Source organism: Polypterus senegalus, chromosome 2, assembly GCF_016835505.1.
Source record: "Polypterus senegalus isolate Bchr_013 chromosome 2, ASM1683550v1, whole genome shotgun sequence".
Lineage (NCBI taxonomy): Eukaryota > Metazoa > Chordata > Cladistia > Polypteriformes > Polypteridae > Polypterus > Polypterus senegalus.
Window position 1 is genome coordinate 159,931,829 of NC_053155.1, and position 19,542 is coordinate 159,951,370.

General features: G+C 37.1%; 1 protein-coding gene across 1 annotated transcript; it reads right to left on the reverse strand.

Moving 5' to 3' along the window:
* Window positions 1-4,275: 4,275 nt before the first annotated feature.
* Window positions 4,276-18,893, reverse strand: LOC120523508 (TLR adapter interacting with SLC15A4 on the lysosome). Its single transcript, XM_039744884.1, has 2 exons — window positions 18,745-18,893; window positions 4,276-5,397 (listed from the first exon to the last, which is right to left on the reverse strand). Exon 2 carries the CDS (start codon window positions 5,393-5,395, stop codon window positions 4,487-4,489), a length of 909 nt encoding a protein of 302 aa, XP_039600818.1. The 5' UTR covers window positions 5,396-5,397; window positions 18,745-18,893; the 3' UTR covers window positions 4,276-4,486.
* Between the last annotated feature and the right edge of the window lie 649 nt (window positions 18,894-19,542).

Consider the following 19,542-nt stretch of genomic DNA (forward strand, 5'->3'; position numbering starts at 1 on the left):
GCAGTTTGTGCACAGCAATGAAATGATCCATTTAATGAAAATTTAATGAATTTGAGCCATGAGAGATAAAGAAAAGTAATGAGTGATGATGGAACCTGAATTTATCATTTACCACAGATTATGAGACTGTCAATTAACTCACAATAAAATGAACTATACATTTTGTGTAGTGTCTCCAATATAATTTATAGGTTAAGGACTGTGCTGCTTCTATGAAACAGTATTGAATGTTATATGGAGTACTCTGAAAACTGCTAGAATGCATCAAAACAAGCAAAAAAGAAGTTAATTACACCAACCAGTATGGATACACAATGAGAAAGAGAAAATTTGATTAAAAAGAGGAATTGAAAATGTAATTGCTTATTTTATTGTTGGAAGCAACAAAGATGAAACAAATGAATCAGAGTTGGCTTAGTACTGGCAGGATTAGAGCCACTTTGCATTTAAGGATGGTAAGACTGGAGCTGCTAGGAGGCCAGAAGACATCTACATGTACAGTCTGACACAGGCAAGGGTGCCAGTGAAGGAGAGAGCAGCTGCTTAAAAGAACTGAAGGCTCAAGACTGACCTTCAAGAGAGAGTTCTAGCCTTTTATGTCTGTTGTAAAATTTGAACTACTAGCTTTAGTCCAGAAATCGTTCTTGGATGAATTGAATGCTCATCTTCAGGACTGTGGTGGACAAGGTCATGTATTTTTTATATATATTTTTATTTTTGGTCCAGTCTACTATGTCAAAGCAATGTTAAATTGTTATGTTAAAAGTTATGGAAATGACTCTTTATCAGATAGTTTAAGAGGTAGTTTAACCCACAACAAAATGTGCCATGGCAATTTAATCTGATCATATCCTCTCTACATTTGTTTTTTTTTTTCTCTAATTCTGCCTGGATATATCCTTCTTGGCTATAGCAATACGGTGGCGCAGTGGTAGTGCTGCTGCCTCGCAGTAAGGAGACCTGGGTTTGCTTCCTGGGTCCTACCTGCGCGGAATTAGCATGTTCTCCCCATGTCTCTGGGTTCTCCGGTTTCCTCCCACAGTCTAAAGACATGCAGGTTAGGTGCATTGGCGATTCTGCATTGTGCTTGGTGTGTGTGTGTGCACCCTGTGGTGGGCTGGTGCCCTGCCTGGGGTTTGTTTCCTGCCTTGCACCCTGTGTTGGCTGGGATTGGCTCCAGCAAACCCCCGTGACCCTGTAGGTAGGATATAGCAGGTTGGATAATGGATGGATGGATGAATCTACTTTGTCATTACTGTAATGTTCTTTTCAGTATGTAAACTACAAGAACAAAAATGAATCTTTGTATAATCCTGATACCTCTATTGATAAAAACCTATTCAAATAATTTATTTAATAACTTTATAAATTAAATTCCACAGCATAGTTTAAAAATGAGTCACATGATTGCATTCAATACTTTTATTGTGAGAGATATTTAAATGAAGTGCCGCTCTTGAATTTAAAAACAAACATGTTTCTCTCCTCTCTTTAAATAAATTTATCACTGTGTTTAAAAAAAAGAAAAATTGGTATTGTTTATTTTTTTTCACTTCAATGTGTACTTTTAAACAAGACCAATTATTTTGTATGAAATCAATTAGTTGTATTTAATTAGCACTTCTCTTGTTTGAATTCAGACAAAAAAGTTCATGTCTCTGTTAGTAGCAGCAGTTAGAATTTGAAACTTTCCATCAGCTGTGATTCAAGTTTAAAAAGATAATAGTTTCATTTTGTAAATTAAACCAAAATTGTGTACTATAAAGTATCTATCTATCTATCTATCTATCTATCTATCTATCTATCTATCTATCTATCTATCTATCTATCTAAAACAATGTCAAGCAGTAAGACAGAAGTTCTGGTTAAAAAAGCTCAGTAAATATTATATTTTAGGATTAATTTGAAACCAAGCCCTGGAATTGAATCACCACACTTATGTCATGAGCAACAATTCAGAGCAATTCTCTAAAGGAGTTCCTAAGTTTCTTGCTCTCTTAGAAAGGTCAACACAGAATGCCAGTGTCACATTGGGACCTGGGACTGCCAAGAAGTAGCCAAAATTCATTATGGGTGTTTCTGACAGGTTTTCTCTCATATAGCAAAGAGGTGCAGATTAGGTTAATTCTCAGTTCTCTTGTGGCTATGTAAGGGTGTGAGTTTGAGTGTCTTTCATGATGTAACAGAACCCCTTCCAGGTTTTATTTCTGCATTTACCCCAATGCTGCTGATAAAAGACTACACTACCTGGCAACCATGCATTTGGATTAAATGGGCTTAGAAATTAATTGAAAGACAGATCTATCAATGTTTTTGTTAATTAGAATCCTAATGTATCTGATACTGATAATATTAATAAAAGATAATATAAAATGCATAAGGTAAAGACAAGCTGTTGACACTGTAAAGGCACAAAAATGAAACAGAAGAATTTAGTAATGGAAAAGGGATTATGTGTGTGATTATTTCAGTTTGTATTGTAAAATTCTTGGATATTGCAGATGTTTGAAATTTTCTGTATAGTGGTTTGTGAGACTTACCTGTAGAAATATTCTTCAAGAAACCATAAACATTAGACTGATTTTGCTAACTGTAGCGTTTATTGAACATAGTTTGCTGGTGTTCTACAGACAAAAATGAATAAAGCATACCTTTCTATAATACACAGATGATCTATTAAATACTGTTACCAAAAAAGGTCATTCTTTCCGTAAAAGCTTAGCAGTCTATGCTCATTAATTTTCTGATACATTTTATATTGGGTGCTTGGTGTATAATACTAAAACCCTCTACTTTAAAATAAAAAGAAGCAAAGAAAGAATAGGAGGAAGGCTCAGGTGTGAGTTTAGGAAAAATAAAAATAGTATCGCAGTTGGAGCTTCCTCTTTTTTTAATAAATGCTAATTATGCAGATATTAAATTATCAAGGTATAACTCATTAATGAGTCTAAATTATCCTTGTATCAATATCAGTAGGTGGGTGAGTGATTATAACTTGGCATGGTCTGCCGTTGGCTTCATGGTTGATTCCTACCTTATGTCCCATGCTGCCAGGTTAGGCTTGCATTAAAATCATCAGGTTTTAAGGTTGGACAATGCCACAGATTCCCAAATAAATAACTTAAGATTCTATGCTGTAACACAACAAAATATGACAAAACTAATAAAAAAGTGGAATGGGAGAGCTTTGTATTGCTACTATTCAGCTTATATACAGCTCTAATCGAACCTATGTTTTTACGTTTAAGTTTAGAAAACAGCACTATGGAATTACTCAATACTAGTAAAAATAACATACGAGAGCTTAACAGAAAGAATTGTAGAAAATACATTATAATAAAATACAGTAATACAGTATTTGACTGATGTATTATATACAGTATAACATGAAAGACTAGAAGGTCTTTGGGGAAATGTCTCTTTTAAAAATACAATACATACAGTAAAAATACAGGCAATGTTCAAACAAAACTAACACTTTCAAATCATCTTTATTTCAACCAGATATTTATTACTTATGTTTCTTCTTAAAAAATTATTTTCTAATGAAGATTAAGACTCATCAGCCATCTTTGGTTTTGTTACTGGTAATTATTAGAGTAACAACCAGCTACCACAAAAGGCTGTCATTTCAACTACCTCTGCGGTTAAGTTTTTATATTTTATCAAAGGAAGTTATATACAAGAAAGTTTATATACAAAAATGATAATCCTGGGTTAGCCAAAGGTCTAAGATGAAAATTAATTTAAGATGTATCATATTTGCATTATATTTATTTGAAAGAAAAGACAACAAACTAAATGTCGTCCTTTCACTCTTTTATCCTCCTGTATAATACGCTACCGTGGCTGTTTGTTTGTCTGTCCAGGATTTTAAATCACCTGTAGCTCGCAAACCGTTTGACCTATTGACATGAAATTTGCCATACATATACTACGTGATGTCTACAACCGCTTTCAGGTGATGATTAACCTCCAAGGTTATTCTTCTTTTTATTTTTATTTTATTTTATAAGCAACTCTCAGCAGCGATCAGCAGGACGGCCTTGCGGTGCATGCCTACGGGCACCGTTCTCATCCCTACCACTTTCGCTGTCACTTCCCCTACCTCTTCATATCTTAAATCATTCTTGAGGCAGATTGATGACTTAAGTGCCAGCTTAAGTGAAAAATGAAAGAAAACGTACTAAGTAATTGAAACGCAAACACTAACTTAATCAGTTTTAACATGAAAAGATGCCGATAAAAGAGAAAAACAAGTGGGCCACTAGGGTGGAGAAAAGAAGAGCTGCTCAGGAAGCAGCAAGCGCATCAACCGCTGAGTAAACAAATGCTAAATGTACAGAGAAATAGTATGAAAACTGTCAAGTATATTCACTCCATGTTATCGTGCAGTGCGCGTTACTGGTGCTGTGATATTTGTATACTGTATACCTCAGATATTTTATAAAAATGTATTTGTACTGTTGAGAGTTTCAAACACCTTTTAACTAGTTATACTTTTATCACTAGAAATCTGCAGCTGAGGAGTGCTTAATTCACTTGACTGCTGGCTGCTTGCAACCCTTAACAAGCAGCTAATAACCATATCTTTGGCTTTTGTGGTCTCCATGTTCTGATCTTTTGAGATCTGTAAAGTTATCTGGTCCACGTTACTGAGGATCAGTTCTGAAGCCATGATCTTGGCTGGTGAGTTGCTATTGAGCATACTTTCCATCATATACTGCTTGTACAACTCCATTATTTTTTGCTCCAGGTAATTGTTCAGCATGGAATTGGACATTGGAAGACTATCTTGAAGAATGCTTTTATCCTTGATGCTGTTCACTCGCCAACATGAAGAATCTCCTTTCAGGGGTTTCTTTATGTAATCAAGAGAAGGCCTGGGAGTTTCTGTTGCTGGAATTGGGATTTCATAAGACTGAAGAAATGGACCATCAGTGTATTCAAAGGTATTGTCAGTTGACAGTTCAGAAAGAGTCAAATTAATTGGCATAACCTGGTCACCAGCAATATGCAAGTCATTGTAGTCCTTGCAAATGCTTTTGCAAGAGGAGGGAACCAAGTATGCTTCTTTGTTGCTGTGAGAAATTACTGGGATATCAACAACAGGTGATGTCTGTCTGATGCTTTGTTGAGCTTTAGGCAGTTTGGGGGGAATGTCTTGAACTGATTTGCTTTGTTTCTTAATCTTGACAGAAGATATAGTATTGCCCAAATTCTTACATCTATCCAGAATGGTCTTGTCTTGCATATCTGGCACTGTGCCTGCCATGTTACAGATAGCAGTCATTTCTCTCACTCTTTCATTTTCTTCTTGTTTTATTGTTGTTAAACTTTCATTATCAAAGTGATTTCTATAGGCAATAGTCCAAAGAAAGCTCTCACATAACATTCCTAGAATATATAAAAATAAATTAAAATCAACAATATTAAATAAACAATATTTAGACATTGATATATTTGTTGAAAATGTCTTTTTCAAAAGCCTATCATATATAAATATAAAAATAATCTAAAGAAACTAGCATAACAGGATACTAAAAGGATATTGTGTGGATATTTCATAATTAATAGAATAATAGTCAATTGCTGTAAAAAGAATATATGAAAAAAGATTGGAAGGTCACTGGACTATGAATAGTACAGATGTCAGCAATCATGAACCATATTTATGTGAACTGACATGTTATTATGATACTTTAAACAAAACATGCAAACATTAAAATCTATAGGAAGATGAAACAAAAGCAATAGGGTTGAAAATCTAATCATTCATGCATCTTAAACTGCCTATCACAATAGTATTAAGAGCAAGGCAGGACCCAACCTTAGAGGGGACACCATCCCTTCACAGAGGAAAAACATCAATATTTGATTATCAAAAAATAAGTTGTTTGCTATATTTAAATGTGGCAAACATCCATCCATCCCTCTATCTATCCATCCATCAATTTTTAAACCAGCTCTTTTGGAGATTTTAAAAATCGCAATGAGATCAGGCATCTCAACCCAACAAACTCATCTATCTTAATCACATAGATTCTCCAAAATATTATCAAGTCAAGATTTGCAGGTCCCTAAGATCTTGCTCTCTACCATAATACTTGGTAATTTGTTCTATGTCTCTATATTTTTTGTTGAATAGGAACTTCCTAACATTTGTGTAAAATCTGGCCTTAACAAGTTTCCAAACATGTCCCCATCTTCTTATTAAAGAATTTATTTTAAAATAACAGTTGGGATCCACTTAACTAATTGCCTTCATAATTTTAAACACTTTGCATCTTAATCTCCATTTGATTAACATTAAAATGTGCAACTCACATTGCAATTCAATCTCTCCGCATAGGTCATGCCACTGAGTCCTGGAATCAGCCTTTTCAGGTTAAGGTCCTTGATCAAGGGTCCAACTGAGTAGGACCCCTTCTGGCAGTTATGAGATTTGAACCTTCCCAATATCAGGACAGATCCTTAGTCACATAGCCACGACTAAACTTATAATAGAAATTTGTCATTTTACACTTTCTAAAAAAGGTCCATTAAGGGTTAGTTCCTTCATGAAGGATGAAAAATCATAAAAAAATATAATATTTATAATCATTGATTTTGAAATAGTCTAAAATAATGCCTTGCATGTTTATGTTTAATACTTGTAATTTTTAACCTTCTGGAAGTGAGTTTTAGAGGACTAGGGCTACTGATAAATAATCATATACAAAAAATATCATATTCATAATCAGCAACTTCAAAATAGCATAAAATGACACTTGACATGCAAATATTACCAATCACCATTTTTTTAAATTTTGTGAAAAGCAGTGACTTTAAGCCTGGGGGTATACTTAATGCTATGTAACCCATGAGCTTGTGGATGCTGCTGCTATGTGTGTAACATTTGTGTGTACTTTAAGTAAATCTAGAGGATTCCACCAGGTGTCAGTGTGAGAAATCATCACGGGGAGAAAACAATGTTTGGTTTCACTGTGTTGTGAGATGAAGGAAGAAAAATGTTAAAAATAAAAATTATTTGTATTCTGATACTGTTGTGAAGGTGCAAAAAAAATTTGGATGTGAGCATCAGTAGGCTTTGAGCGCTAGGAATCAAGTTACACAAACTTTTCTATAACATATCAGTAATTATTTACCACTTTGGTGCTGATCTTTCTGATCATAAAATAGGTCACTACGATAGTAATTGACGAGAAGAATTTGTAATTAATTACAGTATTTGAGGGTTCCCCTAGAATGCCTCTTTCTCGTGCATGATTTGGCTCAAAAACTAATCAACACACTGTCATCACACAACAGGCTCACAACAGACTTACAACAAGTTTTAAGTTCGGTATTTTTCCATACAACTATTTTTAGCTCTAGCCTGTTCTCAAGAAATTATGACACACAGATACACACACCATCATCAAGATAGATGTTTTCGGTTTCAGGGGACACTAAAATGTTGAGATCCATTGAAAACTGGAGATCAAAATTTTTGATGAATTTAAAGTATTCACACCTCCCCCATAGATGATAGGTTATGGTGGGAGAAGTGTGATTCTGTGGGTCTCCACACTCCCTCTTCTATTATGGGAGCCTCTTGAGCTCAACACTATCAGTACTGTAACTGACAAGAGCTTGGCAGATAAGGACAAACACACACTAAGCAAGGGGATGATGAAAAGTGCTCAAGTGCATTTATTAAAAAAAAAAAACATTGTTCAAAAAATGCAGTGCTTCATTCTATAAAAATAAATAATCCATAAAAGTGCAATTTGGGGTTAAAATTCAATAAATACAAAAATACATTAAAAACAAGTTTAAAATTTCATTGGCAGGAAACTGTCTTTTTATCACCTCTTCAGCTTGCCCTGTCTGGACCTTGCTCCACAAGGAGAAATCCTCCAGCAGGCACAGACACCCATCTTCTACTGGCCTATGTCCCCATTGCCAGTCCTATGGTGTCTACGGGGACCCACTGTGCCCTGCTCCTGCACCCACTGTTGCCTTTCCAGGCTCCACCCGGTGAAAGCGCACTCTGTCCTTTCATTGCCGCTGATCGCTCCTGCTACTTGCATGTTCAACAGAGACAACTCCTGAGCAAATTGCTGAGTGCCGGCCACACGCTTCGTTCCTGGGGCTCCACACACACCCGCCTGCTTCCTCTCATTACACCAGCTTCATGCTTCTGCCCCTCTTCTTCTGTTCTTTAACCTCCTTGCCCTTTTGCTTTTCTTTCATTAATTCCTTCTTTCCTGAACTTGCCCTTCCCTTTTTAAAGAGGGGACGTGGCACAGCTGTGGCAATCAGCAGCTCTCAGCATCAGTTAGGGTTGCAGGCGATCCTGCACCTGTGCACTAAGTGTAGGGCCATCCCCTCTTGCATCATGCATAGGAACTGTTCTCACCATTCTACCATGCCCCCACCTGAAGATTATGAATTTAACAGATGCCAATCAGCAGTGAACCTCACTTTACCACGGGAGGGCGCAAAACAAAAAAGACAGCAACAGCGATACAGAATGTTGAGACAGTATGTGATACCTTTAAATGTATCATATCTCTACAATAGGGAATATGCGATGCTTGTATTGCCAATGCGAGAAATGGATGAAGAAAAACACCATGAAGACACTTAAATGTCAGTTTTTCATTTTGATGATTTACTTCAATGCATCGAACAATATATCAAACATTGAAGCACACAGACGGATCCTGTTGGAGTTGCAAGCCTGATGTCACATGTTGATAGTAAATAACAATGCTGATGTCATGTACCAAAACTTGCGCATACATCCTACACATATTTTTGCTGGTATTGCAACTCGCATTAATTTCATATGCTGAGATATGATGCAATATACAATTTGAATAATTCACTGCATGCTGTAGTGAGCTAGTATGTAAAACAAATGTACTATGTGATTGACACAGAGGTATTGGATATACTTACTTACCTGTCCAATAAAACTGTCACATAAAGGATTAGAGTTTGATCTATTTCCTGATTTCATGTACAAAAATTGCATGTTAACTTTTCCAAATCACAAGTTTGTTGCTGCTGTACTACCAAAAAAGTATTAAAAGCTTTAAATAGGGTTCACGCTACACATACAAAATAGAGACAAAACACATTTGATGTCTGCTGTATAAAAAGTAACAATCAAAAGTTGCCCATGCCTGATCTACCTATAGCCACTGCCTCTATTATAGCTATGTGCCTCCAGCCTCACTTATGCCATCTCCAACTCCCTAGCGACAATCAGTTCTCCTGCCATATGGAGTTCAGTACCAGCTGCTGACACTTTATAGTCTGTAGAGTTTCTATATTATAACACCATTGTAATACTGTAGAGACTTTAAACTCTTCTATAATGTTGTTAAAAGGAAGCTGCAAAATATTATTTTACAAACACATTTATCAGTTCATAGAGCTGTGATGCTCAGACTACTTGGTAAACCAACTCTCCATTTTCTCCACTAATGTATGGGCACATCATAAACCAGCAATGGCCAAAGAATCTGAGGCAAAATACTATGCTGATAAATCCAGCACTTGAGTTTCCCGGGCAGTCCTGACTTGTCCACTCTCCTGAGCCAGGCCTCCAGCTCCTTGGTCAAAGTCTGGATGGCTGCCACAGTGAAGAGGTGAGTGAAGAGATTTCACCACACCCAAACATGCTCTTATCTGTTAGAAATAAAACCATTTCAGGTGACTACCTGTCATCGAGAGAATGCCAAGAGTGTGCAAAGCAGTAATCAGAGCAAAGGGTGGCTATTTTGAAGAAACTAGAATATAAAACATGTTTTCAGTTATTTCACCTTTTTTTGTTAAGTGCATAACTCCACATGTGTTAATTCATAGTTTTGATGCCTTCAGTGAGAATCTACCAATGTAAATGGTTATGAAAATAAAGAAAACACATTGAATGAGGAGGTGTGTCCAAACTTTTGGCCTGTACTGTATATATATATATATATATACTGCTCAAAAGAATTAAAGGAACACTTTTTAATCAGAGTATAGCATAAAGTCAATGAAACTTATGGGATATTAATCTGGTCAGTTAAGTAGCAGAGGGGGTTGTTAATCAGTTTCAGCTGCTGTGGTGTTAATGAACTTAACAACAGATGCACTAGAGGGGCAACAATGAGATGACCCCCAAAACAGGAATGGTTTAACAGGTGGAGGCCACTGACATTTTTCCCACCTCATCTTTTCTGACTGTTTCTTCACTAGTTTTGCATTTGGCTACAGTCAGTGTCACTACTGGTAGCACGAGGTGATACCTGGACCCTACAGAGGTTGCACAGGTAGTCCAACTTCTCCAGGATGGCACATCAATACATGTCATTGCCAGAAGGTTTGCTGTGTCTCCCTGCACAGTCTCAAGGGCATGGAGGAGATTCTAGGAGACAAGCAGTTACTCTAGGAGAGCTGGAGAGGGCCATAGAAGGTCCATAACCCATCAGCAGGACCAGTATCTGCTCCTTTGGGCAAGGAGGAACAGGATGAGCACTGCCAGAGCCCTACAAAATGACCTCCAGTAGGCCACTGGTGTGAATGTCTCTGACCAAACAATCAGAAACAGACTTCATGAGGGTTGCCTGAGGGCCCAAATGTCTACTGCCCTGTGCTCACTGCACAGCACCGGGGAGCTCAATTGGCATTTGCCATAGAATACCAGAATTGGCAGGTCCACCACTGGCATCCTGTGCTTTTCACAGATGAGAGCAGGTTCACCCTGAGTATATGTGAAAGACGTGAAAGGGTCAGGAGAAGCCGTGGAGAATATTATGCTGCCTGTAACATCGTTTAGCATGACTGGTTTGGTGGTGGGTCAGTGATGATCTTGGAGGCATATCCATGGAGCGACTCACAGACCTCTACAGGCTAGACAACAGCATCTTGACTGCCATTAGGTATCAGGATGAAATCCTTGGACCCATTGTCAGACCCTACGCTGGTGCAGTAGGTCCTGGTTTCCTCCTAATGCACGACAATGCCCGGCCTCATGTGGCAAGAGTATGCAGGCAGTACCTGGAGGATGAAGGAATTGAAACAATTGAATGGCCTTCACGATCCCCTGACTTAAACCCAATAGAACATCTGTGGGACATTATGTTTCGGTCCATTAGGCGCCGCCAGGTTGCTCCTCAGACTGTACAACAGCTCAGGGATGCCCTCATACAGATCTGGGAGGAAATGCCACAAGACACCATCCGTCGTCTCATTAGGAGCATGCCCGACGTTGTCAAGCATGCATACAAGCTCATGGGGCCACACAAGATACTGAAAAGCATTTTGAGTAGCAGAAATTAAGTTTTTGAAAAATGGACTAGCCTGCCACATCTTCATTTCACTCTGATTTTAGGGTGTCTACACAATTGAGCCCTCTGTAGGCAGAAAACTTTTATTTCCATTAAAAGACTTGGCATCCTTTTGTTCCTAAGACATTGCCCTGTCGTTATTTGTATAGATATCCAACTTCATATTGAGATCTGATGTATCTAATGTGTTTCTTTAAAGTGTTCCTTTAATTTTTGTGAGCAGTTGTGTGTATATATATATATATATATATATATATATATATATATATATATATATATATATATATATATATATATATATATATATATATATATATATATATATATATATATATATAGGCGGACTGGCCGAGACACCTGTGTGATTGAAGGACTGTGGTTTATTCATGGTAATACCTTCCTCTGCACACAAGGGTAACCTCCCAAGCTTACAGCAGAGCCACAGGTTTGGAGCTTAGAAACTCAACCCTGCTGGGGCCTGTGGCCACCGCCAGGGCGCACCTGAACAGTTTCTGAGCCCTGGGTTGCAGCATTTCCACCACACCCAGGAACACTTCCGGGTGCCCTATAAAAGGGGCCACCTCACTCCATTTGAGGGCCAGAGTCAGGAGGAAGAGGACAAAGCCTATAGGGAGGACTGAAGGCGACAGCAAAAAGTATGTGCTTATTTTGCTGTAGCTATTTTGTTACTCTGGGACACAAAGGAAAATAAATAAATGTAAATAAACTGTGTGCTGTGAGTCAAATTAGTGTCCTGCTTCTCTATGTCTGTATAGTGAGCCTCCTTTTGCAAGTATAACAGCCTCTAGATGCCTCCTATAGCCTTTGATGAGTGTCTGAATTCTGGATGGAGGTATTTTTGACCATTCTTCCATGCAAAATCTCTCCAGTTCGGTTAAATTTGATGGCTGCTGAGCATGGACAGCCTGCTTCAAATTATCCCATAGATTCCAGAACATTGTAATTCTCCCTCTGAATGAATGCCTGTAGATTTCGAACTGTGTTTTGGGTCATTGTCTTGTTGGAATATCCAACCCCTACGTAACTTCAACTTTGTGACTGATGCTTGAACATTACCCTGAAGAATTTGTTAATATTGGGTTGATTTCATCTGACCCTCAACTTTAACAAGGGCCCCATGATGGAACCTCCACCAAATTTCACAGTAGGTAGCAGGTGTTTTTCTTGAAATACGGTATTCTTCTTCTGCCATACAAAGCGCATTTTGTTATGACCAAATAACTGAATTTTTGTCTCATCAGTCTAAAGCACTTTGTTCCAAAATGAATCTGGCTTGTCTAAATGAGCATTTGCATACAACAAGCGACTCTGTTTGTGGCATGAATACAGAAAGGGCTTCTTTCTCATCACCCTGCCATACAGATGTTCTTTGTGCAAATTGCGTTGAATTGTAGAATGATGTACAGATACACCATCTGCAGCAAGATGTTCTTGCAGGTCTTTGGAGGTGATCAGTGGGTTGTCTGTAGCCATTCTCACAATCTTGCACATATGCCACTCCTGTATTTTTCTTGGCCTGCCAGACCTGGGTTTAACAACAACAGTGCCTGTGGCCTTCCATTTCCTGATTACATTCTTTACAGTTGAAACTGACAGTTTAAACCTCTGAGATAGCTTTTTGCAGCCTTCCCCTAAACCATGATACTGAACAATCTTTGTTTTCATATCTTTTGAGAGTTGCTTTGAGGATCCCATGCTGTCACTTGCAATTAACACCTTAAATACCTTTTCTCATGATTGGACACAGCTGTCTAAGAAGTTCAAGGCTTAACAAGCTAATCCAACCAATTTGGTGTTGCAAGTAATCAATATTGAGCAGTTATGTGGATTCAAATCAGCAAAATTACAAGAGTACCCAAATTGTTGCAGAGCCAGTTTTTCACATTTGATTTTATTTCATACAACTAAATACTGCTTAACTTAAAATCCTTGTCCAGAAAACACTCCAGTACTCAGATGTTCCTAGGAAATGAAAGACATACCACTGTTATCTTTTTGTTGAAAGTAGAGTAAATTATTATCCAGACTGAGAGGGGTTCCCAAACTTTTTCATATGACTGTATATATATATATATATATATATATATATATATATATATATATATATATATATATATATATATATATATATATATATATATATATATATATATATATATATATATATATATTTAGTGGCAAGAGGCCAGGTAACCTTGACAGTGGAAGGACAGCTGGAAGAAGCACCTGGAGCACTTCTGAGTGCTGTATGAAAGGAGCCAGCAACCACTACTCCGGAAGCCAGAGTCAGCAGAAAAGGAGATGCAGCTTGCTGGAGGAGGAGTGGAGACAAAGAAAGAGTAAGAGAAGGAAAAGAAAGTGTTTTGTGCTTTGTGTACTGAGGGGCAGTGCTGTGAAGGTCAAAAATGAGGGAAAGTGTTTCCTATGGGGAAAAAATAAAAGATGTGTACTGAACTTGTGTCTGTGTCAGGGCAGTTGGTGTGTCCCCTGGTATTCCACAATATATATATATTGTGGACCACCAAGGGGCATACGGCTCCCCCATCCTCAAAACAGACAGACACAGAGTCCAAGTTCAGCACAGCACATGTTTATTATTCAGTGGGGAAACATTTTCTGTTGCTCCTCACTTCACAGCACAGTACACTCACAGAACACTTCACTCCTTCTCTTTCAAGCTTTTTCCACCTCCTCGTGACTCTGCCCTTATGACTAGTGGTGAGGCAACTCCTTTTATAGTGGATTTGGAAGTGCTCCAGGTATTTCTTGACCTTCTTCCAAGTAAAGTGGTGCCACAAAGGGCTCAACTGTACCTGCAGCACCCCCTGGCGACACCCACAGAGCCCAACACGGCTGCTCCAAACTTCAACTCCTGGCAAACCCTGCAGAGATCCGTGATACTATAGCAACTTGGGATGCTGCCCTCTATAGTCTTGGGGAAATTAATGTCCCAAATATGGTCTCTCCCTCTGTCCTTCCACCTAACTGGCATCCTGGCCGGGTAATGGTCCGGGCCATCCGTCACAAGGGGGCATCAGTGAGCACTAAGTAAGACAAAGTAATACATCACACATTGATGTGATAAAATAAAGGATTTGTATTCACCCAACAGGGCTTTACTTCTAGGTTTCATCTCCCAAGTACCCCTGTGGGTGTCCTAACTAGGTTCCCATAAGAGGACCACTACCACCTTGTGTATGGGGTATAGAACCATGCCCAATCCTCTGAATTTCTTAGTCCATTTGCTATAGTATATCGCCTGGGTGCAAATTTATTTCCTTCCTCAAAATGAATACACAGGGTCCAGGGGCCTCATGTATAAAATGGTGTGTACGCACAAAAATGTTGCATACTCCCGTTTCCACGCTCACATCAAGAGGTATAAAAACTAAACTTTCCGTAAACCCAGACACATTCTCACGCCAGCTCAAACCATAGCGTACGGAAGTTTTCGGCTCGGTTTTGCAAACTGACAGCACCCAGCGGTGCTACTGTTCCTGGGTGGCTTCCCTTTATTTTTTAGATTCACATCCGTGTTGCAGCTTTATCAGATACACTGACATTAACCTCATATCGTTTTTTAGTTTAAGGCATCTGATTGTAATCAACCTGTAACCATATAATGGTGCACGGAATGGCCAAACTATTCCAAATACTATTGCTGCTTTAGCGCTGTTACTCTCAGTGCACCACTGAGTATTTTAACCCACTGTATCTGAGTGTGCAATCACAGCTCTACAGCAGCTGATCGGAAAGCTCTACCACAGGTTGTGTCAAGAGTGGAGAGAATTATCGGGGTACAGCTTCTAGCACATGCTGCCTCAGCCATAGGCACAGTTTATTTGAACTGCTCCCATTCTGCAAATGCTTCAGAGCCTTTCCCGCACGAACCTCATGGTTCAGAAACAGTTTCATTCCAAGAGCTATAAATGCACTCAATCAGTCCATTAAGTGCTCTCGATAGAACTGTTTGTACTTATGAGTACAATTACCTCACTATAAACTTGCACTACAGCTGTAATATTGCACAAGCAGAGCCACTTATGCTTTCATATTGTATCTTTTTCATTGTTTTTTCATGTTATTATTATTATTATTATTATTATTATTATTTTTTTTATTTTACCATTTTATAGGAAAATAAGTTTATGGAGGATTTGCATATTGAATCTCATTGTACCATACAATAACAATAAAGGAATTCAATTCAATTCAGTAGAAGAAAGTGCGTATTTACAGATGATGACGACTGGTTTCTAACTTGATTTAGATTTCCAGGCGCTATCTTCTTGGAGCTGTTGATATCATTTTTCAGATGAAATGCAGTAAAGTGTATATATATATATATATATATATATATATATATATATATATATATATATATATATATATATATATATATATATATATATATATATATATATTACATTATACAGATACAATTTTAACTTCATTTAAATAATGTATACTGTTATTAAACGTGTGGATACGGTGTACAGCGGTGGCGTCAAACAGGCGCCACGTTCAGGGATGCTCCTGCCTTGTGTATGCTTCCTGGGACTGAATGGATAGATGGATGGAATAGTTAGATTTGTACTATGCATATATTTCAATGTTCCTTAAAATTTCTGAAGAATCGACGTTCTAAGCTTAAGGATGGCTTGTCATTTGTTAAAGAGCTTATTATGAGGTGACTGGTTACTTGGAGAATGAAAAGGAAGGACAGGAATTGGGGGTTAGTATGTTTGAAAGAGGCAGTACTGCTGGAATAAATTATTTCATTGAGGGTCATGCATGGTTCAGCAAGCATCTTGCAGGAGGCAGGAACAATCTCTGGATGGGGCGCCAGTTTGTCGCTACCATTGCACCAGTGTGGCCCCATGTTTAATACATGCTTTAATTAATTAAGTATCAAGTATACATCTTAGTATTTAAATTGTTCAGAAAGCTGTAATATCATGAATGTAATGTATTCTGTGTCCTGTCGGTATAAGAGAAAGCCCGTTAAACAACCAAGTAGTGATTCACACACAAAAAGTATAGAAGAACATACAGAATACGAAGCATTTAACGTGCTACTTTAGTTACGATGGGATTTGAGAAAGTAGTAAATTAAAAGATTTTAAGATTAAGTTTTACTTTAATGACAAAATAAACTATGCAATTAAAGTTGAAATTTCGAGATTAAAGTTGACATTTTGAGGTTTTTTTTTCCCACTGTGTCCCATTTTTTTTTTCTTTTCTCTATACCCTAATACGCTTCCATATGAGAATCAGCTGGTGGGCTATGACTCGCCTTTTCACAGCGACTGTGATATCTGACTTCTTTTTTATTTTGTGCACTGAGCGACTTTCTGATCTTGAACTTTCGGTAAACTTCATTTTGCTGTTTAGAGAACTGCTTAAACCAACAAATAGTACGTATTTCCTTGCCTCCATTTGGCATTCGGTAATATTCTTCTTTTTCCCTGTGCTTTTGCCGTTGTCTTTTCACAGAACGCTGAACTTAAGGGAATATTTATATTGATTTGCATATTCAAAGAGGTGTAATTCTGGGAGGAGTCTGGGAGGGGCAGCAGGCATGTGCACGAGCATTAAATTTCACGCAGACTGGGATTTATGTAGCGGAAGTACATAGAAGTTGAGTTACGCACATCTGAATTGCGTATGCACATTTCGACTTTTTTCCATATGTTTTGTTTTAGTGTGAATTCTACACACGGCATGAGGCCCCAGATATTTGTGAAGACAGGCTTGAAACATCAAATAGATGTTTATTTAATTCTTTGGGCAATCCTTCACTGTGGCTAACAAAAATCCCATAATTTTGCATCTTTCATGGATGGCTTTTTTTATTCTGGACATTCACTGAACCGTGCTATACTATATATATTTATTTAGTTTCTGATTGAAAAAATAAAAGAGTTGCCAAAACTAAGAGACATAATTCTCAGCAATACCACAGTTATAGTGTGCTGTTGCATGGACTTCCAACAGCTATTCTTACTTAGGAGGGTGAGCAAGAATTAAGGAAACAACTTAAGTGAATATTATTTGTAGTGCTCTAACTCCTTTGTCCCAATAACTGTGAAAGAGTATACATGATTGGGGAGGATTTTGGGGGGTATGCAATGCAACAATATTCATTCACATTAATGGCAACGTTTTTCTCTCGGGACATACCAGGGATAAAATAATTTGTTGCAGGAGTTAGAAGCTTTTGCTATAGGACAAATTGTGAAAAGATCTGCCTACCAACGTTAAAGACATCCCTTCTGCCATATTATTTGTTACTGCATTTAAGAGCTTGTAATCATTTCAGTTATCTTTTGCAACCTTTTGTCATTTGTTTTTCTTCATGGTATCTTATAGTTGGTTTTCAAGTTGTTACTACTTTGACCTCAAAATAGACTGTCATTTCAATTTCTAACCCACTTAATTCAGACAAGGCTTATGGTGTTGCAGCTGTAGTCTATCCCAGTAAGTCACTACCACTGCACCACTATGCTGCCCTCAAAGTGGACTGTCAACAAACCTGGCGTGACATTGTAAATGGATGACTCATATAACATTGTGGAATAAACAAAGAGAATGTGTGCAGTTTTTAGTTCTTTCTTTTTACATTGTAGAGATATGCATTTTATGTTACATGGATAATCTAAAGTATCAAAGTGTGTGTAAAGTAAGGTAAAACACAGTTATTAAAACTCTGAATGTGAAGATGAGAAAATGTTTTATATTATAATTCTCGAATAGGACATCTTGTCAAATTACAAAATATTACCATCAGTTTGCCAAAAATGTTCAGTCCATACTTTACAAGAAACACATTACTGCAATATTTGTAACAGACTGAATAGTACGCTACATTATGAAAGACTTCTTTAATTATGTAATGACTTATCCTGTAGTTTTGAAGTCAGTACTAAATGTGTTTACAGAAACATAATAGTACTGCACATTTTACAGAAGTAACCAAGCCATTAAATTTCCATGTTAAAATGTCTAAACATTTGAAATTCACCTATAATTTACCCTATAACTCGGCAAAATAAAGTCAGTCACTTTATCTAGGAATGATTGCATGTTTTAAATGTATATTAAATACTTATGAACTCTTTGTACTTTTAAAGATGTATTTGCACATAGAAACTACCAGTCTAAATCACAATAGCAGTTTTATATATTAACATTTGAAAATATGCTCATCAACATTAAAGGTATTGTTAATCAAAGTTATCTCAAATCAGACATTTGTTAAATTTAAGTAGGTTTAATCATAACTGAACATCATTAGTTAAATAACTAAAATTATAAAATAGTTAATTCAGTAATTTTGAAATAAAACTACTATTTAATGTATTGATCTTTTAAACCCAACAAAGAAATTGCTTACCTTAAAATCGTGGCTATTTTCCAATTTGTATCAAGAAAAACTCATTATCTGTGAGTAAATACAATGCAGCATTGGTCATTAATGCAAACAAGCAATATGAATCAATCTTTAAAGTAATACATGAGCAGTGCAACTCAATCAAAAAATGTGCTCAGCAAGAAAAGTCTTCTTGGTAATATTGGCAAAAAAGGGAAGTGAGTTCTATAGATACATCAACCGTTAACTGTGGGGTGGAAATCTTAAAGCCACAATTTTAAGTTCCTCTTTTAAAATTAAAACAGATATAAATATAACAAATCAAAAATGTATACTTTTTTAAAAATTGAAATAAAAGTGTATTAAAGTATATGAAAGTAATTAAAGGGAATACGTAATGGGACCAGTGAGGGGGTGTGACATACAAATTTTATTCAACAATGTACCTTTAACAAGCTACTTTTTATCAAAAATAAAGCACAGAAAAGCAAACTTTCTCTTCTTTCTCATTTCTGAGATATTTTTATTGCTCTATCATCTCTGCTGTCTCCCTTTAACTAAAGTTAAGATAGTAGATGGTGGAGAGCAGCTGAAATCTATCACCATATCTTTTGTCTTAGAAATATTAAGTTCTAAATTAGAGTGATCACACCATTGTACAAACTCATTGACAATAGGTCCATGGCCGTCTTCCTTATCTTGTAGAAGACTAACAATGACAACGCAACGACAACGACAGAGTCGTCTGCAAATTTCAGTATATGTCTATACTATGTATAAAATCCTGCAATCATTTGTATACAGGATAAACAAAAGAGGAGA